The 27,882-nt window shown below is 57.8% G+C and overlaps 1 protein-coding gene and 1 long non-coding RNA gene across 4 annotated transcripts in view; one reads left to right on the top strand and one right to left on the bottom strand.

Annotated features, from left to right (window-relative positions):
* The first annotated feature begins 975 nt into the window (after positions 1-975).
* Positions 976-27,882, top strand: part of WDR86 (WD repeat domain 86) — a 40,020-nt gene continuing 13,113 nt past the window's right edge. The window contains exons 1-7 of one of the 3 annotated variants that reach the window (XM_061415223.1): positions 976-1,732; positions 1,904-2,190; positions 13,495-13,636; positions 16,749-17,151; positions 23,261-23,396; positions 26,030-26,133; positions 26,405-26,657. In XM_061415223.1, the coding sequence (XP_061271207.1) occupies positions 2,028-2,190; positions 13,495-13,636; positions 16,749-17,151; positions 23,261-23,396; positions 26,030-26,133; positions 26,405-26,572 (1,116 nt within the window). In that variant the 5' untranslated portion in view covers positions 976-1,732; positions 1,904-2,027 and the 3' untranslated portion in view covers positions 26,573-26,657. The other 2 variants (XM_061415224.1, XM_061415225.1) reach the window with 2 other exon arrangements.
* Positions 23,830-24,546, bottom strand: LOC133246665 (uncharacterized). Its single transcript, XR_009736103.1, has 2 exons — positions 24,259-24,546; positions 23,830-24,160 (listed from the first exon to the last, which is right to left on the bottom strand). It is a non-coding gene; the product is annotated as an uncharacterized LOC133246665 (long non-coding RNA).

Here is a 27,882-nt window from a genome sequence, read left to right as displayed (position 1 = left end):
AATGAGTCAGCTCTTTGCATTGGGTGGCCAGAGTACTGGAGCTTCAGCTTCAGCATCTGTCCTTCCAGTACCGGGGCGCCCGGCATTGGGAGTGTGGAGTCTCAACCACTGGACCTCCAGGGAAGTCTCTGTCTCCTCATTCTTCACCTCATCTTCCCCAAAGGCTGCAGCTCCCAGGCATGCCCGTGACTCCCGCACTCTGTCCCCAGCCCAACCAGTAGGCCATACCTGTACAGCCAGATACCTTTAGTCTTCACATCTGCATGTTGTAATGGCCCCTGTAAGGACGTGGGTCCCAAAGTGCACTCGTGAGCAGCCGGTAGAAGCATCTCTGAACCTGTGTCACCGGCCACCGTCTACCCCATCTCTCTGTACAGTGGGGACCCCCAGAGTCCTTCCTTCCTCCCAGTGGGCATCTCCTTTCTGAAGAGTCCACCTTGGGAACATCCCTGCCCTTTCCACCTTCCTCTCTCCTGATGGTGCCCAGCAGCCTCCTTTCTCCTCCTTTCAACCCACCCCACCAGTCTTTTCCAACAACTTCAAATCTCATTCCAAAGCCCCCTCCCAGACCCATCTCTTAGGAAGTAAATTCCCTCTCCTTAAGCCTAGCTGCACGGTGATTCAGAAATTTGGGGAAAGAAAGAATGGGTTTCCTCTGGTTTTGACCAGTGGAGAATAAATGGCCCAGTGCTCCATGGGATCCCATTCTGGGGTTTTCTTTCGGAGTCTGGACACGGTGAATCATTGGGAGAAGGTCTGGAGGTCGTGATGAGGGTTGGGTTTCCAAAGCCACCTCACTCCCCGCCCCGCGTCCCTCAAATCACACAAACACAAATCCGATCTGAAATTTTCCGGGCTAGATTCTCTAAAGGGACCCGGAGAATTCGGGAAATCCTGCTGCCTCTAGGACCTGGAGGATCCGAGTGTGTGTGTGTGGGGGGGTGACCCTCCCCGCCCCCCGCGGAGCCGGCGCCGGAACTGCCAAAGGGGAACTGGCAGATCGACGCTGCAGGGGGCTGCGGCCGGCCGGGGTTGCCGCGGGGACTTGGGATCCCGGCCGAGACCTCGGGGGACCGTCAGAGGCTGCCGATCGATCCTGGGGGCGCTGGGCACTCCCCGTCCCCTTGCGGGACTTCCTTAGAATTCGGAATTTGCACGCGATTCCCCAGTTAAGGCGAACTAAGGGCGCTCTCCAAGGAGGACGGACCCCAGGTCCCCCAAGAGTGCCTCTGCAGGGTCCTTAGGGTCCTCGAGGAGCCTGGAGGGAACCAACTTTTCGCGGGCCTGAGTGAGCTCCCCGCGTGCGCCTCTCCCCAACCCCGACCCTGCAGTCCACCCTCTTCTCCTCCTCGTTGTCCCGGCCTTTGGTCCAGGCAAGGGTGGCGAGGGCTGGAGCCCTGAGGCGCGGGCCGGGCAGCCCGGACGATCGCACGCGGAGCGGTCCGCAGCGTCCCCGGGAGCAGGCGCGGGGACCGCGGGCTAAGGTCGGTCCTGAGAGATCGGGAGCGGCGGTCGGGGTGGGTGCTGCGGGAGGGCAGGCCCGAGAAGTGGGAGGGGACAGGTTGAGGGGTGGTCTCTGAGGAGGAGCCTGGCTGGACTGTATTGTTCGCCACTCGGCCGCCCGGAGCGCGCGGCTCTGGCCGAGGAGGGCGCGCGGGGCGCTTCACTCCCCAGGTTCACCGGTCCCCAGCGCCCCGCGCTCTCCAGCGCGCCCCGAGACAACCGTGAGCAGGTGGGTGCGGTCTCCCCCGGGGGGCGCGGGGCGGGAGGCTTTCCGCGCCGGTGGAACTGCGGCTGCTTCGCCCTCTGGGACGCAGCCCCCGGCGAGTCAGCGGGCCGGGAGGCCGGGTGGGCGCACGGTAGCGAGGGTCCCCCGCCTCACCCGCGCCGGGTGCCTCCGCAGGAGCCCGGAGCCGAAGGCCCCGCGATGGCCTCGGGACGCAGCCGCAGGGAACCGCCGCGAAGACACCGAGGGGCCCCTCCCTAGCGGCGCGCAGACTCCTCCGAGGGCCCTCCCCACCCGCGGGATGGGGGGCGGAGGGTCTGCCCTGAGGGTCTGCGCCGACCACCGCGGGGGCATCAACTGGCTCAGCCTGAGCCCGGACGGACAGCGCCTGCTGACGGGCAGCGAGGACGGCACGGCCCGGCTCTGGAGCACGGAGGACGGCACGTGCTGCGCCCTCCTGCAAGGTAGACCCTTCCGGCCGCGTCCTCCGACCGCTCGCCCTGCCCTCCTGTCCGCCGCTCGCCAGCCTCTGACCTGTCCGCAGACCCCTTCCCCCAAGTCCAGCGCGCACCCACCTTGGACCCTCGTGGAAAAGCCCCCTGGGGCGGGGTGAGGGTGGGCGTGCAGAGAGGCCGCGATCCCAGCCAGCGAGGCGAGGGGCGCGGCGGCGAGGGCGCAGTGTCCGGTCAACACCTGGGTGAAACCACTTCCGTCACCGCAGTGGTGACAAACTGAAAGAAAACCGCACCTCTGCCCCTTGAGCTGAGTGTCGCCCTGCCTTCTCTCTCGCTGGCCTTGTGACCTATGGCCTCACGTTTCCTGTCCCCGAGCCTTTGGACACAGCGGGGGCTGGGTCGGCGGCCTGGGCACTGCGGCGGCGGGGGTGCTGCCTGCACGGTGTAGTGCTCTTGGCCCGTTTGTGCAGGCGGGGAGACTGAGGCACGGAGTTAATTAAGTAGCTTGCCGGCCATTTACGCAGCCCCACCCCGCGGGGAGGGGCAGAGTCGAAAACCCCCTCCCTCATGCGACCACCCAGCCCTGCTCTCTCTCGCTGCTTGGTTTCATCTACTATTTGGAAACGCCATGAAACAGCAGGAGATACACTTCGGCTTAAGTATTGCTTCATAAAAGAGCCCTGAGGATACACCCGTGCCGATTTATATTTGTGCACTTACTGGTGGGGAGGTGGATTCCCCCACCCCCACGGGGGGCCTGTCACATGCCTGCAGCAGCGGACTGCCAGGCCCCTCCGCTCTCTGAGTGGCCCCTGTAGCCCCTGGCAGAGGCACCAGGCTGCCTGCCGTGCGCGCAGTTGTTTGTCACCACGAATTTTTCCACCACAATCAGCAAATCCTGGGTGGCCTGCCCGCCCCCTCCCCCACCCCCCTACCTCCTGTAGGCACGGGGAGGAAATTAGCTTCAGGACGGCTGCTCCTGCCCCTGCTGGTTTTAAACAAGAGCAGTGGAGGGGTGCCGTTTGGGGCTGCCTGCTCTTTGGGAGGCAGTGTGGATAGTGGGGAGTCAGCCACCACTCGGAGACAGTCACACACTTGGCCAGACGTAGATCTGTTAGAAAATTTAAATCCAGTTGGTATTGTTTCCCAAGCGTGACACTTTTATCTGGAGGGCTTTCAGAAATGCAGATTCCCACGTCTGGGTTTCACTGAGCCCTTGGGGTGGGACTCTAGAATTGGCATTTCTTTCTTTATTTTTGGTGGTGTTGGCCTTCCCAGGTGGCTCTAGTGGTAAAGAACCCACCTGCCAAGGCAGAAGACACAGATTCCATCCTTGGGTCGGGAAGATCCCCTGGAGGAGGAAATGGCACCCCACTCCACTATTCTTGCCTGGGAAATCCCATGGACAGAGGAGCCTGGCGGGCTACAGTCAGTGGGGTCGAAGAGAGTCAGACACAACTGCAGCGACTTAGCACACACTCAAGCCGGGTCTTCCTTGCTCCCTGCGGGCTTTTCTCAGGTTGCAGCGATCGGGGGCTACTCTCCAGCTGTGGTGCTCAGGCTTCTTGCTGCTGTGGCTTCTCTTGTTGGGGAGCAGGGTCTCTAGAGTTCGGGGGCTTCAGCGGTGGCCCTGTGACATGTGGGATCCTCCCGGACCAGGGATCAAACCCGTGGTCCCTGCATTGACCGGTGGATTCCTCACCACCGGGGCCCCCAGGGAAGGCCCGGAACTGGCATGTCTGACACACTGCAATGTGGCTCTAATGGTCGGCTGGCCTGGGGAGCCCTGGGCCTGAAAGCCCTTGTAGGAGCTCAGTTTATAGGCCAGTTTCTGCTCCAGCAAGCTCCGGTCCTTTCAGGAGTGATTCTGGCCTGATGGGCACCTGGCTTTGCCCAGGGCCCCCCGTCCTTGCCCCAGCCCTGCCCTGCCATCCTCATTCAGCTCTGTCCTGGTAAGTCCCCCGCACACCCTCTTTAGTGGCCCTTCCAGTGGCTCATCCCCACAGGACAGCAGCACTGCTTTTAGTGGTCACCTGGACTCTCTGACCAGGGGCTGGTTGGGGGCCGTCCCCCGAGACAGGAAAATGCTGTCAAATGAGATGACTGCTGCCAAGATCCTTTCCATCACCATGGAGTCTTCTGTTATAAAGGTTCGCACGTAAGGAATTGTCAGGGACAGATAGACTCATTTTGAGTTTATGATGATCCTTGTGCGCACCCCCGTCCCATGGAAAGCAAGGACTTGCCAGCTCCACCCCCCACTGTAGGATTTTTTTTGAATCAGTGAAGTACTAATAAGATGCCCTGAAATTTTAGTTTCCTATATTTTACCAACACTCTTCTAAGTACATATTTTCTTCTGTTACTAACCCTTACAATTATGAGGTGGTTAGACTTGACACCAGTTTATTTTATTTATGGGCTTTGAGGCGAGGGTTATGGGACCCTACTTCCCTGACCTGGTACTGAACCCACGCCCTGGGCAGCAGATGCTCGGCATCTCAACCACTAGCTGCTACTGCTGCTGCTAAGTCGCTTCAGTCGTGTCCGACTCTGTGCGACCCCGGCAGCCCACCAGGCTCCCCCGTCTCTGGGATTCTCCAGGCAAGAACACTGGAGTGGGTTGCCATTTCCTTCTCCAATGCATGAAAATGGAAAGTGAAAGTGAAGTCGCTCAGTCGCGTCGGACTCTTCTCGACCCCATGGACTGCAGCCTACCAGGCTCCTCCATCCATGGGATTTTCCAGGCAAGAGTACTGGAGTGGGGTGCCATTGCCTTCTCCACTGGACCTCTAGGGAATTCCCTGTTTATTAATTTTTTAGACCTAATGAACCATAGTTGGTTTACGATGTTGTGTTAATTTCTTCTGTACTGTAAAGTGACTCAGTTGTACATATATAGACTTAAATATATCCCTTCTCATTTTCTTTTCCATTATAGCTTGTCACGGAATGTTGACTGCAGCGCCTGTGCTACACAGCGTGGCCTTGTTGAGCCGTCCTGTATGTGATAGTTTGCCTCCCCGATCCCAAACTTCCATTCCTACGCTCCTCTATCTCCTCTCCCCTTTGGCAAACACAAGTTTGTTCCCTGTGTCTGCGAGTCTGTTTTTGGTTTCATAGATACGTTGATTTATTTGTGTTGTATTTTAGATCCCACATATAAGCGGTTGCATATTGTACTTGCTTAGTCTGATAATCTCTAGGTCCATTTATGCTGCTGCAAATGACATTATTTCATTCTTTTTTTAAAAAAAAATTTCTTGGCCATGCCCCGTGGCATGTGGGATCTTAGCTCTCCTGAAAGAAAGTGAAAAAGTTGCTCAGTCGTGTCTGGCTCTTTGCTACCCCGTGGACTTAGAATATTCCAGGCCAGAATACTGGAGTGGGTAGCTGTTCCCTTCTCCAGGGGATCTTCCCAACCCAGGGATCAAACCCAGGTCTCCCGCATTGCAGACGGATTCTTTATCAGCCGAGCCACCAGGGAAGCCCAGGGTAGCCCCCCTATCAGGATCGAATCCACCCCCTCTGCAGTGGAAATGCAGAGTCTTAACCACTGGACCTCCAGGGAAGTCCTATATTTCATTCTTTTTATGGCTGAGTAAGATTCCATTATATGTATGTACCACACATTTACCCATTCATCTGTCAATGGACACTTAGCTTGTGCCCTTGTCTTGGCTGTTGTGAACAGCACTCCATGATGACACCAGTTTATTGATGAGACATACAGGAGGTGCAGATATTTACCAACATGCTGCACATTCTAAGTGTTTTCTGCATACTCACCTCGTGAGGCAGGTACTCTTGTCAACATCCTTGACGCACAGAGTGGTTGCAGTGCTTGTCCAGGGTCACACAGCTGGGTGGGAAGCCTTCTCGCCCTTGGCCCTACTCTTGCCAGGACAGAGCTGTAGGACAGCCGTGCCCTCCCGGGGCCACGCGGCTGGTCAGCGGTAGCCTGATCCCTAGAGGTCTCCTGACTCCAGATCCAGGCTCTTTCCACTCCCATTGTGGAAGGTGCCTCATCGAGGTGGGGACCGGCGCCCCGCAGAGCCCTGGGCCCACCGAAGGCAGCGAAGGGGCAGCCCGCTGGGGCACCCTCCTGGGTTTGTTGGGCAGAGCAGACTGGGTTGGCAGCTCCTGCCTTGTGTTTCCTTCTGCAGACAAGCTCACGGCATCAGAAGCAATTGGGGGCCAGAGGCTGTTCTGTGAATCTTGCAGGGTTTAGGGAGCCTGTGCCAGGGGGTGGGAAGAGCCAGGCAGTACCTGGTGGCACAGAGGCTCAGCGGGCACACTGTCACCCATGGGGACCCCTGGAGACTAGGCTGCAAAACCAATCCCCTGAGCTTCCCTCCCGCAGCAGCTCTGCCCCTGAGAAACTGTGAACCCCTGAACTGGCTTTCAAATGTAATTGGTGAGCTCATAGTGAGAGAGACGGCTTAATTGCCTTCTGTAAAGGGAAGAATTGTTTTCACTGTAATTCTTCCCCTTCGCCTCTTTTTCTCCTTTAGCCTTTGGGTGCCTGTTTCTTTGGGGCACATCATGGGATCAGTGGGGCCAACAGCGTTTCCCCCAGTGGCGGTTCCTGTCCTGGTCTGTTCTCACTTAAGTCAGGGACCCAGCCTGAGGTTCCAGCCCACGATGGCTGTTCCCCTGCAAGCTTCCTTCTAACAGCACCTTCTCACGTGATGGGGGTGGTGATCGTTTTCCGTTCCGTGTAGACAAACAGCACACTCCTATCTACTGGAAGCCTGGTGGGCGCCTGCCCGTCTAGATGACCCCTACTTGGCTACCAGGTAGCAGAAAGGACCATTGATGGTCCAGAGCCTGAGCTCTGGAGCCAGGCAGCTTGGGCCTGAATCTGGTTACATAACTTCTCGAGCCTCACTTGCTTTATCTGTGAATTGGGGATGATAAGAATAGTTACCTAACCTCAGAGGGTCATGGTGGGCACCAAGCCAGTGAATATAGAGCTCCTAGTTCCTTGCATTTGCTGACTTACCCTTCACGCACAAATTAGAAACAGCATCCCCTGGGCCCTGAACTGTGCCGGCTCCAAAGCTCTTCCGCGTTTGCTTCTCACAACCCTGTATCAATCCCATTTTGTAGATGAGGAAACTGAGGCTAGCTCGCCCTCTGCGCTCCTCCCTGTGAGTCCCCTCACCTGCCAGTTGGCTTGACCGCACTGGGTGCCTATGTCGGATTCAGAGGTGCCAGAGACTTGGCCCAGCCCGGGGAGTTTGCAGATTGGATTGCTTAACTGAGGGGCTGTGTGCTTGAACTTCAGATGAGCAGGAACTCGGTGAGCTGGGCTAGTCAGGGTTCACTTCTTGTCCCAGGCGGGCCTGGAATGGAGACAATTTTTAATTGTTATATATAAAAAAAAGTAACATAAAGTTTACCATCTTAACCATCTTTAATGTCCAGCTCAGAGATACTGAACTTCAAAAATGTCATGCAACCATCACCTCACCACCTCCAGGACTTTTTCATCGTCCCCACCGAACAATAACCCCCCTTCTCCCTCCCCAGCCCCTGGCTCCCACCATTCTGCTTCTTCCTCTGGGAACTTGACTCCCATGGGTTCCTTGTGTAAGTGGAATTTGTCTTTTTATATTTTTATTTTATACATATTACTTTGTCTTTTTGTGATGGCGTGTTTCCGTCCGCTCAGTGTCCCCAAGGCTGTGACACGGGGCAGAATGTCCTCCTTTTGAAAGCAGAACCCTCTTCGCTTGTGTGGATCTAATTCATCTTTATCCATCACCCACCCTTGAACACTTGCTCTGCTTCCACTGACTTTGTGAGTGATGCTGCTGTGAACCCAGGTGTGCAAATCTCTCTCCTAGGCCCTGCTTTCCCTTCTGGGTGTGTACCCACAAGTGGGATTGCTGAGTCATCTCATATGTGCTTTTAAAAGGGCACGTAGGTGCCCAGGGGAGACATTCAGACAGAAACAAAATTGTTCTTAGCTTTGTCCCGGTCAAAGAAGCGTTCCGTAAAAAAGCAGCCCTGGATTTTCAGCACAGAAGGGAAAGAAGCCCACACTGGTGACTCATTCTCCAGCTCTGTGGAGACCACCGTCCTGGGAGGAGAGCTCCCCCATGGGAGCGGATCAAGGAGAATGGGATGGGAGCAGACGGCAGTTTGGTTGAGGTTGCAGGACCAGAGAGGCTGGGGCTGAGGACGGGCACTGAGGTGGCAACAGAGACCAGCGCGGGGGTGGGAGCCTGGGGGGCGTGTGGCCCATGCCGGGGTTCCCCGTGGCTTTGTCAGACCCTGTCCATTCCGGCCAGAGCTTCCGTGTTCGGGCAGCAGCAGGAAACCAGCGGCCTCTCCCAAATGGTCACTCACGGAGTTTCATGAAGGGACTTTGGCAAATGTGGGCAGAGGGTGGGAAACCGCAGAACCTGGGTCTCAGCAGGGCTGACCCTCCCCAGGCGGCCGTGGTGCGGAGGGGGCTTCGTCCAGGGAGGCAGGACCCTGGTTTGTGGGCCTCGGGGGACACATCCTGAACTGGAGGCCCCTCCTGGAGCTCCCGACTGTCTGAGCCCTGATGGCAGTGGGGGGTGGGGGGACAGGAAACCCCCAGAGAGAGGGGACAGGGAGCCCCCAGGGGGGACAGGGAGCCCACAGTGGGGATAGGGAGCCCCTGGGGGGGACAGGAAGCCCACAGTGGGGATAGGGAGCCCCTGGGGGGGACAGGGAGCCCCAGGGGGGTATAGGGAGCCCCTGGGGGGGGACAGGAAGCCCACAGTGGGGATAGGGAGCCCCTGGGGGGGACAGGGAGCCCCAGGGGGGTATAGGGAGCCCCTGGGGGGGACAGGGAACCCACAGTGGGGATAGGGAGCCCCTGGGGGGGACAGGAAGCCCACAGTGGGGATAGGGAGCCCCTGGGGGGGACAGGGAGCCCACAGCGGGTATAGGGAGCTCACAGTGGGGACAGGGAACTCACAGTGGGGACAGGGAGCCCACAAGGGGGACAGGGAGCCCACAGTGGGGACAGGGAGCCCACAGTGGGGACAGGGAGCCCACAGGGAGGACAGGGAGCCCACAGGGAGGATAGGGAGCCCCCAGGGGGGACAGGGAACTCACAGTGGGGGACAGGGAGCCCACAGGGGGGACAGGGAGCCCATGGGGGGGATAGGGAGCCCAGAGTGGGGACAGGGAGCCTGGGGGGGGCTGCAGAGAGCAGCTTGGACAAGGGCAGGGGGCCCCACTGCGCAAACGGAAGACTCCAGGGGCAGCAGAGCTCGTCATGCTGAGCTGAAGGCGAGTTCAGCAGGGCCATGTCCGCCCTGGGCCCCTCTGCCCCTGCAGACCCTGGTCTCTGGTGGGGTGAGCCGCTCCTGCCCATGGAGGGGTTACTTCAACTCTGAACCCCCCAGCATGTCCAAGGGCATGCGAGCCGGGAGGCCGGGAGGGCCAACTACCTTGGCAGGAAACCCTGAGCCTCAGCATATTCTCTTGAACAAAATAACCGCATTTTATCTGCATTCTGCAGCCCTTCAAAAATATTTATTTTTCGTTTGGCTTTCTTGCTTATTCTGCACAATTCCAACAGCTCGTGGCCGAGGCTCTGTGTCCCCAGGGACGCAAGGGCTCCTCCCGCCTGCATCCTCGGTGACCCTGCCGGGGTGATGGGGCCCTGTTGTTGCTTGGTGGCTTCTAGTCTGTGGGTTACAGCCAGGGGCTTGCTCACAGCCCCCAGGACCCCGGTGTGGCAAGGACTCCAAGCCCGGAGGGCTCCCTTTGGTGTGAGATGGATGTCTGGTGCCGGAGAAGGGGTGTGTGCACGAAAGAGCCTTGACTGGTGCAGGGACCCCCGCCAGCCCGGCCAGGCCCCCCAGAGGGTGGAGGATCAGTCCAGCCCAGCTTCAGAGATGAGCTTTTCCACACTGAAGAACTTCTTTTCGTTGTTACCTCTTTTCTTCAAGCCTTTGTTTATACTTCTGTTGGTTTGCAGTCATGTGTCCATCGTTGTTTCAACTTCTACAAATCAGAGGAGCGGCCCCACTCACAGTCTTGGCCAATGACTACAGTTCCATCGAGCCGAGGTGCCAGCCTTGGGATTTCAGCGCTTCCCTTGGTCTGGTTGGTGGGTGCACTTGCGCTCTGCCTTCCTGCTGTCCGATGCTGCTGAGACGGCACGGAAGGAGCTTAGATTTTGGACTAAGCGCCTTAGTCTTAGTCTGGACTTGGGGTGGTGCCCTGGGGGACACTTTCCTAGTCTTGGTGGGCTTTGGGGGACCCCTGTCTCGGTGCTGAGTGCTCCCAACCCCTCCTGACGGCAGATCCAGTCTCGAGGAGAGCGCATTGACAACCCTCAAATATTATATAAACATTTTGGGGTTGGCAGAAAGCTGGGCCGCGTTTTGCCAAACACATTTTGCCCTCGACTTTTAAACTGACATGCACTTTGATGGAAACAATCTCATGTTTACTTAATTCACAAACGTTGTTTTCCTAGAGGCCTGGCATATGCTATCCAAGAAAATATTTATTTCTTACTTTTTAAAAAAAATTCTGTTTCTTAGAACCCACGAAGTTGGGTTCTTTCAAGAGTAATTAAGCTTGAACCCCAGGCCAAAAAAAAAAAAGTGAGAATCAGTTCGAAACTGCTCAGGAGGTTCTAAATCCTTGTCTAATTGATACCAGACATTGAGAGGAAATTTTTAAAATCGGATCAAAATCTTTAATGTCATAAATACATCACTCACATCGTTCTTGTTTTGTGTTCATCACTCGCCCTGTCTGTGACATAGCTCTGAGGTCTCACATTCCTCTGATTCCACTGATTTTTCTGGTCTCTGAATTCTCCTCCAGTAGAGTCAGCTTCAGTTTACTGTTGGATGTGGTTATATTCGAGATGAAAACACTTCTTCTTTTTTTTTTTCTTTTAACTTTTATTTTCTATTGGGGTATAGCCATTAAGGGGCTTCCCTGGTGACTCAGGTGGTAAAGAATCCGCCTGCAATACAGGAGACCTGGGCTCCATCCCCTGGTCAGGAAGATCCCCTGGAGAAGGGAAGGACTACCCACTCCGGTATTCTGGCCTGGAGCATTCCATGGACAGAGGAGCCTGGTGAGCTATGGGGTGGCAAAGAGTCGGACAAGACTGCAGCAAGTTAGCTCCCGCATAGCTGATGAACAAACTATGTTGTGAAGGTTTCAGGTGAACCTCAGAGGGATTCAGCCATGTACATACAAGCAAACGCTTACCTGGAAAACAGGCTCTTCTGTGTCCAGGGATCAAGGGTCCCCAGGGCTGCATAATAAGGCTCGAGGTGTAAAGATCAACCCCACAGCCAGGGTGAGAGCCGGAAGATCAGACAACTGCCCCGTAAGAGCGATGGCCAAGTGCGCTTGGCGAGACCCCGGGCTGCATGGCCCTCGTTCCGTCCCAGACCTCTGCCCTCGCCCTGTCTGCTTCATCCACCTTCTCTGCTGAGTGCCTGAGTCCTGGCCCCAGGGGCCCCCCTGCTTGGTGTGTGCCATCTCCTTGCTCAGACACTTCCTCTTCTCTGGACAGACACCACAGAGACCCTTCCTCACCCACCACACCCGGCATCTGTTCTGCTGACCCTTGTCATGCACTGTCCCTGCACCCGTCACTCTTGGCCAACTGTCCCTCCTTCTGGCCTGGCTGTTCTCCTGGAAGGCAAGTTGTTGTTCAGTCGTGTCCAACTCTTTGCGACCCCATGGACTGCAGCACGCCAGGCCTCCCCATCCTCCACTATCTCCCGGAGCTTGCTCAAACTCATGTCCATCGAGTCGGTGATGCCATCCAACCATCTCATCCTCTGTCCCCTTCTCCTCCCGCCTTCAATCTTTCCCAGCATCAGGATCTTCTCCAATGAGTCAGTTCTTTGCATCAGGTGGCCAAAGTATTGGAGCTTCAGCTTCAGCATCAGTCCTTCTAATGAATATTCAGGACTGATTTCCTTTAGGATTGACTGGTTGGATGTCCTTGCAGTCCAAGGGACTCTGAAGAGTCTTCTCCAACACCACAGTTCAAAAGCATCAATTCTTCAGTGCTCTGCTCTCTTTATGGTCCAGTTCTCACGTCCATACAGACTACTGGGAAAACCACAGCTTTAACTATATGGACCTTTGTTGGCAAAGTCTTTGCAGGGGACGTGTCTTACTTATCCCTGGATCTGTAAGTGTTTCCTGTGGGTGCTGTGACTGATGATCACACTGGGTTTCCTTGAAACAAGTTTATTATGGCACAAATCTGGAGGCCCAAAATCAGTGTCACTGGGACGAAATCCAGGTTTCCTCTAAAACCTGCAGGGAGACCGTAGTCACCTTTCCAGCTTCTGGCAGCTGCTGCATCCCTTGGCTTGTGGCCTCATCGCTCCGGTCTTCAGGGCCAGCAGCCGCACGTCTCTGCTCCTTCTTCAGCATGCCTTCTCCATGTCCTGAGCCCTCCCTCTGCCTTCTTATGAGGATGCTTGTGAAGGCATGTAGAGCCCATCCTGATATCCAGGATCATCTCCCCATCTCAGGGTCCTCCTTAATGAGTTGCACCTGTAAATGTGTCTTTTTCCAAGAAAGGCAACATTTCTAGGTTCCAGCAATTAGGAACCAGCTCTGTTTGGGGCCCGTGTTCTGCCCACCAGGGTCTCTCCCCAAACGTAAGGACAGCTCACAGCTAGCATTTACGCACCCTGTGCAGTGGCCCCGTGACTCAGGCAGCGGCAGTCTCCCCATTTCAGGTGAGGAAATCGAGGCACAGAGAGGGAAATAACTTGCCCCCAGGCAGCCAGTAGCAGCACCAGGCTGCTCTCCTGGGCAATCTGGTTCCAAAGACCATGCCCCTGGCCTCTGTTCTTCCTGCCTCTATAACATGGGGCTCGTTGAATGACTGAGTAAATACAAGGAGCTGAAAAGTTTGAAGAAAAGGAGGGGCTTCCCTGGTGGTCCAGTGGCTAGGACTCTGCACTCCCAGTGCAGGAGGCCCAGGAACAAGATCCCACGTGCTGCAACCAAAACCCGGCACGGCCAAGTAAATAAGTAAATAAATATTTTCTTTTAAAAAGACTAAAAGAAGATGGTTAAGAAGGAGGAGGGAAGCAGAGAAGTGAGGAAGGATTCCGGGGCAGGCTGAGTGCTCCCTGAATTGCTCCTGGCTCCCCACGATTCCTGAGAGTCTCCCAGAGTTACAGCACTGTTTTGAAGTGCCGGTCCCTTCTGGACTCAGCCCAAACTGCCCGCAAGCTGCTTTCTTCCCTTCCTCCGCGTCTCAAACACGCTCAGGGAGCAGGCCTGCCCCGCAGCGCTCACATGTCCTCCCCTCGTCTGCAGGACACGAGAGCTACGTGACCTTCTGCCAGCTGGAGGACGAGGCCGCCTTCACCTGCAGCGCTGACTGCACCATCAGGAAGTGGGATGTGCTGACCGGGCAGTGTCTGCAGGTGTTCCGGGGACACACGTCCATCGTGAACAGGTCAGTGGGGCCGGGGGGTGAGGACTGGGGACCGAGATGTAGGCTGTGGGGCCCCTGCCCTGGAGGAACTTAGCTTCTGTGAGGAGCACCTGTGGACGTGTGGGGAGGTGGCCAGGAGCACAGGGCAGTGGAAGCCCCAGGACAGAAGTGTCCCCGGGTGTGACAAGTGCCAACTGCCCAGGGCTGCAGGTGTGTGTGTGTTGGGGGTCAGTGGGGGCCAGGTTGGGAGGTGGAGATGCGGACAGGGAGGCATCACCAACCCTAAGACTGGTGCCTGGACATCCTCGCTGGCCCTACAGCACAACTGCCCCCAGCTGGGTGCAGGGAAAGGCCTTGGAGGCTACAGCTCCTACCGATGGGAGCAGATTCCGGAGGAAACGGCTTAATTGGTGCCTGATGCTGGACTGGGCGCTTGGAGGAGGAGCAGAATGGGGCTTGTTCTGCAGAGGGAGTCGAGGATGTTTTTCAACCTCTTCTTTCCCTGTTGCTGTTGAAAATATCCCAGCCGCTCCTTCTCACAGAGGTTTGAGTTTTTCCAAAAACGTATCGAGTTTGGGTCTGAGCTGAGCCATGGAAATTCCTTGCTGATCAGATCCGCTGGACAGTATTTCTGTAACTTGGGGCCGTCTCAAACCCCGCCCCCCCCGCCCCCTGGTAGTATCTGGAGTCTGGGCACCTGCCCTTGGGCCCTCCTGACCTCAGGGACCGGGAAGGGCGCCTCTCCAGGGAGTTAACTAGGCGAAGAACGTGCAACCAGGCGCTATGGGGGCCGTGGTTGCAGAGGACAGGGAGCAAAGGCTGTTTTCAGCCAGTGTGGGCTTTGCAGAGCCTGGGGCCGGGTGGGACCTGTCTGGCCGGCTGGTCCGGCACACAGCGAGTGGAAATGGTGGGCCAGTTTGGTCATTGATGGCCCCCGACGGATGGATGCTCACACAGGGCAGGAGAAAGGCCAAAGTGTCACACTGACTCAGGATGGTGCTGAGAGGAGAAGGACCCCAGTGGGGACCCCAGGAGAGCTCCAGCCCCTGCCTCCTGCAGCTGAGCTCTGATTCCCCTCCCCCAAGCCGCCACCCCCCTTAGCCAGAGCAGGTGGGGACCAGGGACCTGGGAGGCCAGGCCCGGCCAGGCAGGGGTGGAGGAGGGCTGGGATGAGGACTTGGGTCTCAGCTACTGCTGGCCTCTGCCCAGCCTGCTGTCCCACTTATTTATTTAAATATATATATTTTTTTTTTTTTGGTTTTGAACCTTGAGGAATCCTCGTTCCCCAACCAGGGATCAAACCCGGGCTCTCAGCAGTGAGTGTTCAGAGTCTTGACCACTGGGCCGCCAGGAAATTAGTTCCCAGCAGTGGTCTACCTCGAGAAAGAAGTCTGTGACTGAGGAAGACTGTGGGCCTGGGGGCAACTCCTCTTGTGAGGCTGGGTGCTGCTGGAAGGGCCGACAGAGGAAGGGGCAGGTGGAGAGGGTCCCGTCTCAGGTGGCCAGCCAGCCCTGACTGTACCCAACCGCTCCTCAGAAGTGAAAGTGGACGTTGCTCAGCGTCTGACTCTTTGCAACCCCATGGACTGTTCAGTCCCTGGAATTCTCCAGACCAGAATACTGGAGGAGGCAGCCTTTCCCTTCTCCAGGGGATCTTCCCAACCCAGGGATGGAACCCAGGTCTCCCACAGGCAGATTCTTTACCAGCTGAGCCACCAGGGAAGCCCAAGAAGACGGGAGTGGGGAGCCTATCCCTTCTCCAGCAGATCTTCCTGACCGAGGAATCGAACCAGGGTCTCCTACATTTGCAGGTGACTCCTGAGAAGTAAATCTGCACAGAAATTATGCTCTGCTGAGCACACATGTTCACAGGCAAACACACATATGCACTCAAGCACAGACACACACCCAGAGACTCCTTTTGAGCAGTTGGCTGTTCTGAACATCTCCGGGTGCGTATTTGCATTGTTACATAGCTGTGCTCACAAACGTTCCGTGTCCCTGGGTGAGGACGTGGACTTCGCTTCTCATGGTTTCAGAGCAGGGCCAGGTGTGTGAGCTTCTGGGGACACCGGCCTGGCCCAGCGTCCCTGCCATCACAGGCCACACAGGCGGGACTCGGGCCCCCGGGACGTCACCCAGGGTGCCAGGTCATCACTTGCCTTTAGAAGCACCCATGCGGTGAAAACCGCACCTCCTGGCGTTAGGGAAGAAGCTGGCGCCTATTGAGAGTGTGCGGGCTGCTTCCTTAACGACTCGTGGGCGGGAGGACGATCCTGGGTGAGAGGCGGGCGGAGGGTCCGCTCCACTCCATATCCGTCTCTCCCCCTGCCTGTGCTCGGCTCACAGGCGAGACCTTTTTATGGTTTTAATGTTTACATTTTTTGGCAGCACGGCACAGCACGCGGGATCTCAGTTCCCTGACCGGGGATGGAACCGTGCTCCCTCTTTTTTTTAAAGTTTATTTATGTATTGGCTGTGCCGAGTCTTCCGTTGCTGCAGGCTTTTCTCTAGTTGCAGCAGGTGGGGGCCTCCTGTCTATCAGGTATGCAGGCTAATCATCTCATGCCCTCTCTTTCAAAAGGTCTCGCCTGGGGACTTCCCTGGCAGTCCCGTGTTGACCGCAGCCAATACATAAATAAACTTGAAAAAAAAGAGGGATCACAAGGTTCCTCTGACTCTGTGGTGGGGGGTCCTGACCCCTCTGTCCCCACATAGATGACACACCCCATTCCAGCTTCAGGCAGCTGCCTCTGGGGGTGAGTGTGTAAATTAGGGTCCGCTCTCATGCCCTGTGAAGTTACACACAGAGTTGTAGTGTATTTTCTGTGGAGAAATGCTTAGCGTACATCAGAACGGGAGTAAGAATCGGGAATATTTACTGCTTGGGAGGCTCTGCTCCCCCATGGCCTCCCCCAGCCGCCTCACTGTCCCTTGAAAAGGGGGTTCGAGATTCCTTGGCCTTGAGGTTTTTCTCCAATTCGTGTCTGCCAATCGCTGGGAGCATTTCCAGTTTCTCATCCATCTCCTGGGCTCATTGAACACGTCAGTCACCAGTCACAGGGGACCCCGTGCCGGCCTGCCGGGCAGCCCTTTGCTGCCTGACCCCTGACCCTTCCTGTCTCACCACCAGGATCCTAGTCGCCGACAACCAGCTCTTCAGCAGCTCCTATGACCGGACGGCCCGCGCCTGGAGCGTGGACAGGGGGCAGGTGGCCCGGGAGTTCCGGGGTCACCGCAACTGTGTGCTGACCCTGGCCTACGCTGGGGCCCCCTGCGTGGAAGAGGCGGTGGCCGGGGGCCTCCTGGTGACAGGCAGCACGGATGCCACGGCCAAGGTGTGGCAGGTGGCCAGTGGCTGCTGCCATCAGACACTGCGGGGCCACACGGGCGCTGTGCTCTGCCTGGTGCTGGATGCGCCGGGCCGCACGGCCTTCACAGGCAGCACGGATGCCACCGTCCGTGCCTGGGACATCCTGAGCGGCCAGCAGCTGCGCGTGTTCCGGGAGCACCAGGGCTCCGTCATCTGTCTGGAGGTGAGACCTGCCTGACTGCTGGGGGCCCCCCGGCACCTTCCCTGGGTCAGGCTCAGAGTGGCTGCCCACCCTGTGTACCAGTCAGCTTAGGCTGTGTAACAAAGTAACCGCAGATGGGGCAGCTGGAACAACAGAGACTGGTTGGCTCACCGCTCTGGAGGCTGGAAGTCCAAGAGCAGGGTGTGGGCAGGGTCGGTTTCTTCCGAGGCCTCTCTCCTCCGCTTGTAGATGGCCCTTCTGTATCCTCATGTGGTCTTCCCTCTGCATCCGCATTTCCTCTTGTAAGGACACTCATCACACTGGATGAGGTTCCACCCTAGTGCCCTCATTTTAGCTTAATTACCTCTTTTAAAGTTGTTGTCCAGTTGCTCAGTCGTGTCTGACTCTTTGCAACCCCATGGACTGCAGCACACCATGCTTCCCTGTCCCTCACCATCTCCCAGAGCTGGCTGAAACTCATGTCCATTGAGTCTGTGATGCCATCCAACCATCTCACCCTCTATCGTCCCCTTCTCCTGCCTTCAGTCTTTCCCAGCATTGGGGTCTTTTCCAGTGAGATGGCTCTTCGCATCAGGTGGCCAAAGTATTGGAGTTTCAGCATCAGTCCTTCCAATAAATGTTCAGGGCACTTTTTTTATTCTTACATCTATCTTGGCCATGCCCCGTGATGTGTGGGATTCTAGTCCCCCAATCAGAGATCAAACTTGCGTCCCCTGCCATGGAAGCGTGGAGCCCCAACCACTGGACCACCAGCAGGTCCTAATTGCCTCTTTAGGGACCTGTTTCCAAATACATCACATTCACAGGAACAGGGTGAGGGCTGTTGTTCACACGTGAATCTTTGTTTCCTTCCTTGTGAGATGAGGATCAGGTCTACCCACAAACTGTGGTCTCTCCACGCATGCTCAGTCACTTCAGTCATGTCCAGCTCTTTGAGACCCCATGGACTGTAGCCCATCAGGCTCCCCTATCCATGGGATTCTCCAGGCAAGAACACTGGAGGGGGTTGCCATGCCCTCCTCCAGGGGATCTTCCTGGCCTGGGGCTTGAACTTGCGTCTGCCCGCGTCTCCTGCATTGCAGGTGTATTCTTTACCCGCTGAGCCACCTGGGAAGCCCAACTGTGGTCCATAATTCCTAAATCCAGAAGTTCCCAAAAGAAATGAAGTTTTTTCCTTAGCCTGGGCATCAAAACTCGCTTGGCGGCAAAGCCTGGCCTGAACAGACAGGAGACTGGTGGTGGGTCAGCTCATCCCACTTCCTGGGAATGCACGAAGATACTTTGCTGTGGAAGCATGCGTGTGTTCCGCGAGTCCAAAAGCTCCCGAAACACCTCGGGCCCTGTGATCTGGATCAGGGATCCCGGACCCGGAGCTGTGCCTCTCCTCAGCAGTCGTGAGGATTTCCTGAGTTGACGCAGACACGGTGCCTGCCTTGGAGCCTGTTCTTGACACCCGTCAGCCCGTGATACTTGCTCTGGAGCCTCTGGGGATGCGCTGGCCACACTCAGTGAGCACATCTGCTGGATGTGGTCCCTCCCTCTGTCGAAATATCAGGGTCTGGGTGTTCCTGGTCCTGGTTGTGGCCACGGCCTCTTCCCTTCTCCAGGCTGGTTCCCACACCCGAGATGAGCAGGTTGGGGTCCAGGGCTTGGTGACACGGAGGCTCTAGGAGCCACCAGGGCAGCGATGGGGTGTGCTCAAGGTGTCAGGAAGCGGCATGCGGCCGTCCCCTGGAGAGCTGGGCCAGGAGGCCCGATTTTGGGTTCTGGGGGTGAAGGGCAGCCCTGGGACCCCAGGACCAGTGGAGTAGAGAAGGTCTCCACTGTGCTTGGACAGAATGACCTCTGACCCTGGTGAACCCCAGAGTGGCCATGTGTCTTTGGTTGTGTTAACACAAATGGTGTCTTTCTAACTCAGATCTTGCTTGAGGGAGACTGGTGATGGGGGCGTGGGTGCTGAGCTGAGAGTTGGCTACCTGGTATCTTTTTTTAATTAAAAAAAAATTTTTTTTTATTGGAGTCTAGCCCCCTGGGGGGCTGCCCTGTGTACACTGTGCCTGGTCAGGTCCTTCTGTGTGTGGAGATAAACTTGTGGGCCGCCTTTTCAGAGGCTAGGAGAACAGATGAACCTGCCTCTGAGCCATGGGCCTGCATGGATATGGTACCCACCATAGCATCCTCCACCTGCAGCCCACTCGGAACTTTCTGGGAGCAGAAGGGGGGCCCGAGAAATCGGCCAAGTCCCGCGGGGCCTCTGCCTTTCCCCTTCACTAGGGGACGTGTATCCAGGGTCAAGCAAGCCAGCCCCAGAGGGTTCCAGAAGCCAGGTCAGGGTGGAGCCAGGTGTGCACGGGCCTCCTGTGGAGAAGGTGGGCCAGAGCAGAGGCCAGGGCTCACCTCCAGGTAGCAAATTCAAGGTCAAGCCCGCTGACCACCAAGGGGCCCTGCTCCCTTACCCCCACTCTTCCCAGAAGCTCCCAGGGTCTGGGCTCGGGCAGGTGGTCCTTGTGAAGAAAGAGAAAGTGGAGAATCTTTCCTGTCCCTTCATATGTTATGCTTTTTAAATTTTTTGTTGTGAAACATTTGAACCATGAAGCGTAGCAGACACTAGGACAGACTCTATGTAGCCGCCTCTTGAAATGAGGTATTAACACTCTGTCATGCTTAGTTGATACCTTTTTGAAATACTTTGTTTTTTTTGTATTTAACTTTTTAAAATGTAATACACACAAAAGTGTACAAAATGGATCACAATACTTCATGTCTTTTTAAAGAAATATTTCAAAGACAGCCAGACAGGGACAGGAAAGGTGCGGTCGAGTGTGGGGCAGTCCAAGGGCGGTGGGGTGCCTGCCTGACCATCCGTGGCGTCGTTGGGGGCGCTCCGTTCTTTTTCTGCAAAAGCCCCTGGGTAGGGGGGTGTTTGGGGGCAGAGGTTGCTGTTGCCTTTTAGGTGTACTTTCCAGCCACTAGGTTCGACCAGGCTGCCGACATGATTGAATTGATACTCACGATGGAGATTAATTTTTCTCATTTGGTACACGAGGAGACGGAAGCTCAGCGCGGGTTAAGCAACTTGCCCAGGGTCTCCCAGCCGGTAGGGGTAGAGGCAGGATTTAAACCCAGGACTGAACGTGTAACCTGGGCTTTTAATGAGCAGCTTTTCAGGGCGTGTCAGGGTCACACGATGCTCTGCACCTGGCCCTGTGCACCGCCTGGCCCAGGGGATTCTCTCCCGCTGCTCCGGTACAAGGCCTGTCATGAGCCGAGGCGAGGGTGAGGCCTGCTCCCCCACCCAGGGCCATGGGTGCGGACCCCCAGGCCTGCGGGCCTCGAGCTGCCCTCCATTTGGGCGATCACCCCGCAGGGAGATGGCCCCAGGTCCTGTCCCTTGGAGCTGCCTTGGCCACCGGGAGTCTTGCGAGACCGGCCCTTGAGACTCGCCCTGTCAGGTCCCTCCTGCTGTCTCCGTCTGCCTGGAGCCTCCCTGGTCTCCCCTGCTGCCCCCCGGGGGTCCTTTCAGGAAACCAGCCCAGGCGAGCCGTGAGGCGTCCGCCAGCTTGTCAGCCTCTGGGCTTGGGGTTTGTGCTTTGAAAGTGTGCTGCTTGGTGCTTTCTTTCTTTTTTTTTTCTTTAATTAATCATGTGTTTATTTTCAGTTGGGTCTTTGATGCTCCGGCTTTCTCTCACTGCGGTGAGCAGGGGCTACTCTTCCGTTGCAGTGCACGGGCCTCATTGCAGTGGCTTCTCTTGTTGCGGGGCACAGGCTCTAGGGCAAGAGGGCTCAGGAGTTGTTGCTTATGGGCTTAGTTAGAGGAGAAGGGGACGACAGAGATGAGATGGTTGGATGGCATCACCGACTTGATGGACATGAGTTTGAGCAAGCTCCGGGAGTTGGTGATGGACAGGGAGGCCTGGCTTGCTGCAGTCCATGGGTCACAAAGAGTTGGACACGACTGAGCGACTGAACTGAACTGATGGGCTTAGTTGCTCCATGGCAAGTGGAACCTTCCCGGACCAGGGATCAAATCCGTGTGCCCTGCATTGGCAGGCGGATGCCCATGCACTGCAACACCAGGGAAGTCCCTGCTTGCTGGTTCTGGGGCACATGCGCCAGGCCCTGCATCATCAGGACCCCTGCTTTGAGCAGGAGGCGTCCTCCCTTTGCCGCAGCCGCTGTGGACCCTCCGTGCCTCCTTTGTGGACTGGAGAGGGCAGCGGTGTGGAGGCCACGGGGCTCAGATGCACCACTGGGGTCTCCGCCTCACACGCTCCCCTTGAGAGGTCTGGGAATCCCAGTGGGCAGTCTGGAGAGTGTGATCACTGGAGGTCTGGGGCTGCCTCTGGGAGGGACACAGCGGGGGTGGGGGCGTACAGTCAGGAAACACGGGGGCCAGTGGCAATAGGCTTGGGGGGCAGGAGGCAGATGGTGCTGGGCAGCGTGAGGAGGGGCCCTGGAGGGCGGATCTCCCATAAAGAATGAGGGGGGTCCGCTTGGGGGCACCTCCCGTGCAGAGAGGACTTGTAAAGGGGAAGACGGTGTATGTCCAGGGTCCTCTAGGGACAGTGAGGACACAGGGGCCTGGGGAAGCCGGCCACATCCCAGACTCTGTGTACAGGGCTCGGGGGGGCCCCCGAAAGGCCAGGAGCAGGTGGGGGCACCAAGCAGGAGCCCTGCCGCCATCAGTGGTGGCACAGACGGAGGGAGGACTCGGGTGAGGTTCTGGATCCTGCTAGAGCGCTCAGGCAGGCGGATGTCACCTTGGCCCTGTCCTGGTTGAGTGGACGCCAGTAAGAGAAGCCAGAAGCCAGGCTCCGTTGGCTGGGCTGGTCATAACCCCAGTAGGACTGCAGGGCAGGGCCTGGGAGGCACAGGCCAGGCTGGTCGCCCACTTGGTCCACAGGAAACCCCCAAAGCCTCTGTCTTAGCGACTTGCCCAAGGCCAAGTCTGACCTGTGCGATGGCTGGGGTGGGAAGAGGAGGTGGGCCAGAGTCCTATCCTTTGGGATTTAAACTAGGAGATAATAAGGGGCCACTGAGTCAGGAGTGGGTTGTGGCAAAGTCAGGAGCGTGTGCTCCGCCCACCACCCATTGCCCCTGGAGAAGGGTCTCCTCTTCCCTAAGCTTCCAGGGGTTCCAGGCCCCAGCAGTGCAATCCCTGGCTCTCTCCAGGGCTTGTCGCCTGGCCCCCATCCTCCTGGGCTCTGCCAAGTGGAGGAGACCTGGTGCCATAGCCAGCTAATGGCAGCTGGGGACCCACCCGCCGGCGCCTCCTCATGCCCCCCTGCCCTTGTCTCCCCAGCCCATTCCTCACCTCCTGCAGCACCCACCAGGGGTGTGAATGCCACCCTAGCGGAGGGGGCGGGGGACACACGGGAACTGGGGAAGCCTGTCTCCAAAGGCGGGGGCCAGGACCCCGTGATGGCCCCTGGGTGTCCAGCTCTGGTCCCAGCAGAGGGCTACCTCACACATGCCACAGCCAGTCAGGTTATTTCTAGACCTTTCTCTCTCCCGCGTGCCCTCCCTGGAGCGGAAGTCTAGCGTGAACGCCCTGCCCTGGGAGCCGTTTTCTCAGCTGGGACAATCCTGGGACCTACAGTAGCTACAGGTGGATTCCCGTGACCTTTCCGGGGGCCAGGCTGTTCTTCAGTAGGAAACTGCTAACCAGAAACGCCTGGTGGTAATGCCGGCAGCGGCAGCCGACATTTCCTGGCCCCTGCAGTTAGGGTGCTGAGTGCTGTGTGGTTGGGTCTGAGCCCCATGAGGAAGGGGCTGGCTTGGTCCTCACTGTGGGTGAAGCGGCTAAGAGCAGAGTCAGTGACTTGGCAAAGCGCCAAGGGCCAGAGAGGCTCTGCAGCTGGGTCTGTCTGATGCCTGCAAGCCCGCCTGACCCCCACTGCCCTGCAGAGGAGGTGGGGGTGGGCAGCATGACCTCGGGCACCAGAGTGGGCGAGTGGGTGGGACCCCCGGGCAGGGGCATTTCTGGCTCGTCCAGTTTCTCCACTAAGACCTGCACGTGCCCCTCCCCGCTTACACACAGAGGTTTGGAGGGGCTTCTGAGCTGGCCTGCTGTGTCCGGTGCCAACCTCCCCCCTCCCCCTGCCCGCAGCTGGTAAACCGGCACGTGTACTCGGGCAGCGCCGACAGGACGGTCAAGTGCTGGCTGGCAGACACCGGCGAGCGTGTGCGCACGTTCACGGCCCACAGACACAGCGTGAGCGCCCTCAAGTACCACGCGGGCACCTGTAAGTGACCCCATGCTCCCCAGAGCCCCGGCCTGCCTGTCCCGTCACGCCTCACCCCCCGGCACGTCCGCTCTCATCCAGGCCTCTCCGCTTCCGCTGACTCCACTCTACCCTCCTCGAGCCTCGGCTGTAGCTCAGTTTGGGTGGCGGCCAGGAGCGGCAGCCGTGCCTCTTTTGCGCATGTTTGTTCCTCCAGCCAAAGAAGTTCCAAATAAGCGTGTGGGGGCCTCTCCCCACCTTTGCCCACCAGGATGTACAGCGACCTGCGTGTTCAGAGAACCTCAGGTTAAGAGCGGATCTTAAGGGCACATTCAAATTCCTGAGGGAGACAGTGACACTGCTTAACTCCTGCCAGACTTGAGGGGCACATGGGTTTAGCTTCACTTGACATTAGGTTTGACTACAGATAAGAGAAAATCCAGATAACAGGGAATTTAAATGAGATAGTGGTTTATTCTTCCCTCATGTAGAAGAATTTTAGAGACTGGTGATCTAGGCTGAAATGGATGGCTTCACAAAGTTGTTAGACACCCAGTTTCCTTTCTTCACTTTGCTTCATCATCCTTAGTACGTATCATCTATCTTTAAGGGGGGACTTCGTGGTTCAACAGAGCTGCTGGTGTGCCAGCCATCATGTTTTAGGCAAGTGGGAAGAAGAGGAGGAAAGGGCAAAAGGATATATCTTCTAGATGAGTAGACCCCTTTAAAGATCTTTTCTGGAAATTCCACCCAAAGACTTCTGCATACATCTCTCTGACCACTGCCTATAAAAGAGATGGAATAATAAAACCTCTTCCTGGGGATACTGCTGCCAGGACTAATCAGGGTTATTTTGGAAGAAAAGAAGCGTAGAGTGGCTTACTGGGTAGTCAGCAAGCACTCTGTCCCGCAGATCTCAAACTCTCACATCTGGGCTTTCCTGGCTCTCTCCAAGAGGCTTGCCATGTTTACACCCAGAAGACAGGCATCATGCTGGGAAAGCAAAACGCACAACCTGACCACTCCTAGATGGGAGCAGGGCCCCACGCTCCTGGATATTTCTTTCCTAAAACGATCCCCAATGTTATATTTTCCCATCAGCACCCTCCTTTTCCCAGTTATTCTCTCTCTCTCTCTCTCTCTCTCTCACACACACACACACACACAGCAGCAGCAGCAGCAGCCAGAAGCCAGCCCCACGGGGAGCTGAGCCTGAGAACCGTCCTTCCAGCGCAGGGATGAGGGAGCAGACTGGGCTGGAGGAGGAGTCACAGTGGAAAATTCAAGTGGACTTCACAGCACAGGTGTTAGATGAAGATAGAACGGATTTCCAAAAATAGTGCCCAAGATGCCCTCAGGACTTAGGTGTCTGATGCACAAAGATGATTTTTCCCGCCCCCCTGTTTCTGTGTCCAGGGCTTTAAGTGTGATTATGGCTCTGCTCCTGCCAGTCTCTAATTTACAGAAAAGAACGTTGCCCAGAGCGCCTCCCTGTGGCAGCAGCTGGAATGAAACCTGCCGCTGCAGCAGATGTCACAGACCCTACTTGCTCGCTGCCGGCTGTTAAGTAACTTGGCCGTTGGTCTTTGCCATCAGGCTGCAGGATAATCAGACCAAATTCCAGGCCCTCTTCCCACACTCAAGATGCCCAGTAACTACCTGCATTGGTGGAAGGGGCGGCGGGAAAGGAACTGAAAAGGCCGGCAAACAAAACTTCCCTTTCAAGCCCACATTCACTGGTAGCTTTAGCAGAAAAACGGAATGGCAGGTGACCCAGGACGCGGGATAAGGAATAGACAGTCCAAGAACACGGAGCCCCCGAGGGTGCTTCCTGCGGCTCACTCAGGCTGCTGGGTGGCTGGAGCAGGTGGTCTGGGTACCACACTCAGTGGCACTTCCTGATGCAGCCTGAGGTCCTCTGGCCGAGGACGACTAGGAGTTGATGGAAAAGGAGCCCAGCGCCCTTGTCCCCAGGTGGGACATCTCAGACACGGGCCACCCCTTCTTTCAGGCACCCCAGCAGTCACCTACCTGCTCACTAACACACCTGCACGGGGAGTCCTTCCTGTTTCTCTCCCCACATCTTGGAATGCCCTGCCAGATGAACTATTTGCATTCAAATCCTAGTGTCAAGGTCAGCTGCCGGGAGAGCCCAGGCTAAGGTAGTAAGTGGACAAGGGAGTGCTTGTCCTCTGGCTAGTGCTCTCAGTGGGGTCCCTAACCACCACCAGCATCACCTGAAGCTGGCTAGCCTGGAGGGTTCTCAGGCCCCACCGCAGACCTCCTTAAATCAGAAACTCAGGTGGGACAGCCATTTCTGTCTCAACAGGACAGGGCAGGCTGACCCGAAGCCCAAGGGCGGTGGGCCGCCTCAGCCCTGCAGAGCCTTCTGCGGTCCACATGGGGCGCCCGGGACCCCGGCTCCCCACGCTGACCTTGAGGGAGCCGTACTAAAGATAGTGAAGGTGCCACCTCCTTCCTTTCAAGGGGCTTGGGCTGTTTGCAATTACGACATCCCTGGGAGGCGAGCAGACGGGGCTGGGAGAGGGTCTCCGTCACTCTCCGTCCCCCTGCCCGTCCGCGCCCCCCGCGCCCCGCCCCGCAGAGCCCGGAGGGGACGAGGGCTCGAGGCCAGCGGCCCCGTGTGTTCACAGTGTTCACCGGCAGCGGGGACGCCCGCGCGCGCGCCTTCGACGCCCAGTCCGGAGCGCTGCGGAGGGTGTTCCGCGGCCACGCCTTCGTCATCAACTGCATCCAGGTAGGCGCTCCGCCCTCCCCCGGGCCCGCGGCTGGTTGGCAATGGTTGGTGGAGCGCTCGCGGAAGGGAAGGGCTGAGGGCCCCCACCCCACCCTCCCGGCAGCCGCGCGCCCCCGCGGCCAGAGCCTCCCCGGGCCTCGGCCCGGGCTAAGCCTTCCGCTTCCGCCGGCCGGGGCGGGCCGCGTATAGGCGAGCCCGGAGCCGCGGGAGGAGCCGGGTGGGGGCGGCGGGGCGCCCCCCGCTGCCGGCCGCCCACGCCCCGCGCCCGCAGGTGCACGGCCAGGTGCTCTACACCGCCTCGCACGACGGCGCGCTGCGCCTCTGGGACGTTCGCGGCCTCCCGCCGCCGCGCGCCGCCGCCCCCAAGCGCAGCCTCTCGCGACTCTTCAGCAACAAGGTGGGCTGCGCCGCCGCCGCCGCGCCCCTGCAGCCGGCCTGAGACGCCCCGACGGCGCCCCGCCGACTCCGAACCGCGAGGAGGGGGAACGCCGCCCGTCCCCCGGACCCCGAGGGCAGACTGGCGCGGCGGGTGGTGCTTCGCCCCCACGCCGGCGGCCTTCCGAAGCCCTCGCCGGGCCGCCCGCCCCTCCATCCGTCCCTCCCGGGACCCTCCCGAGGGACCCTCCCGCGACTCTCAGGGTCTCCAGCCGCTCAGGCTCCGGGTGCCCGAGGTCCCCGGAAGCCAAGTCTTTTCCTGCTGAGCCAGACGGACGCTTCAAAAAAGGCACGGATTGGGGTTTTCCCCTGGCGGTCCAGTGGTTCTGACTGGGCGCCTTCACGGTCGGGACCCTGGGTTCGATCCCCGGTCGGGGAGCTAAAATCCCACAAGCTGCGCCCAAGACAGAACCCCACGGACTGTCGTTATTTTGGCAGATTGTCCGCTTGTGAAGGATGAAATACAGGTCCTTGAAAGTGCCTTGTGGTGCACCACCTTTTGTTCTGCACAGAGTCCCACTCCCTCTCAGAGGGCAGGAGAGTGCCCGCGAAGCTGGGGCCTGGCCCACCCCCAGGAGTGAAGTCCTCTGCCCCTCCAGTGTCACTGCAGTGTCCCTGAGTCGGGGGGCGGCAGGAGGGAGGCCAGGGGGCAAGGAGTCAGCCCCTCGGTCTGCCTGGGTGACGGCAGGGACCCGCTGCTCCTCCCGCCAGCACAGAGGCGGCCCCTTCTCTCAGGTGTGGACAAGGCAGGCCCTGGGGGTGTGCAGGGGAAGCCCCTGCCAAGAGGGGGTGAAGGGAGAAGTGGGGCTCACACGCTGAGAGACCCTGAGAGGAGCCGCCTGAGCGGCCCCCTCACATATGGCAAGGGCCCTCTTCCAGCCCCTCCGCTGGTGCCCACAGTCCACATCCACGGTGCCCTCCGGGCCGGCCCCGGCTGGCCGCTGTTGCAGGAAGAGGAAATGCTGCAGAAGACAGTGTCCGCCCTTGCGAGCTGAAAAGTGAAAGTGAAGTTGCTCAGTCCTGTCAGACTCTCTGTGATGTTATTTCTTGTAGCCCGCCAGGCTCCTCCGTCTGTGGGATTTTCCAGGCAGGCAAGAAATCTTAAGTGGGTTGCCATTTTCTTCTCCAGGGGATCTTCCCCACCCCTGGGATCGAACTCAGGTCGTCCACATCGCAGGCAGACTCTTGACCCTCTGAGCCACGAGGGAATCCCCTTGAGAGCTGAGCACGTTGCTAAAGGTGAGCCTCCCCAGGCAGAGGCAGCCCCTGATGCAGAGAGGTGTCTTGATGCCAGATGCACCCTGGGGTGCCCAG

The sequence above is a fragment of the Bos javanicus genome, chromosome 4, assembly GCF_032452875.1.
Source record: "Bos javanicus breed banteng chromosome 4, ARS-OSU_banteng_1.0, whole genome shotgun sequence".
NCBI classification, from domain to species: domain Eukaryota; kingdom Metazoa; phylum Chordata; class Mammalia; order Artiodactyla; family Bovidae; genus Bos; species Bos javanicus.
This window is presented reverse-complemented; position numbering and strand designations above follow the sequence as displayed.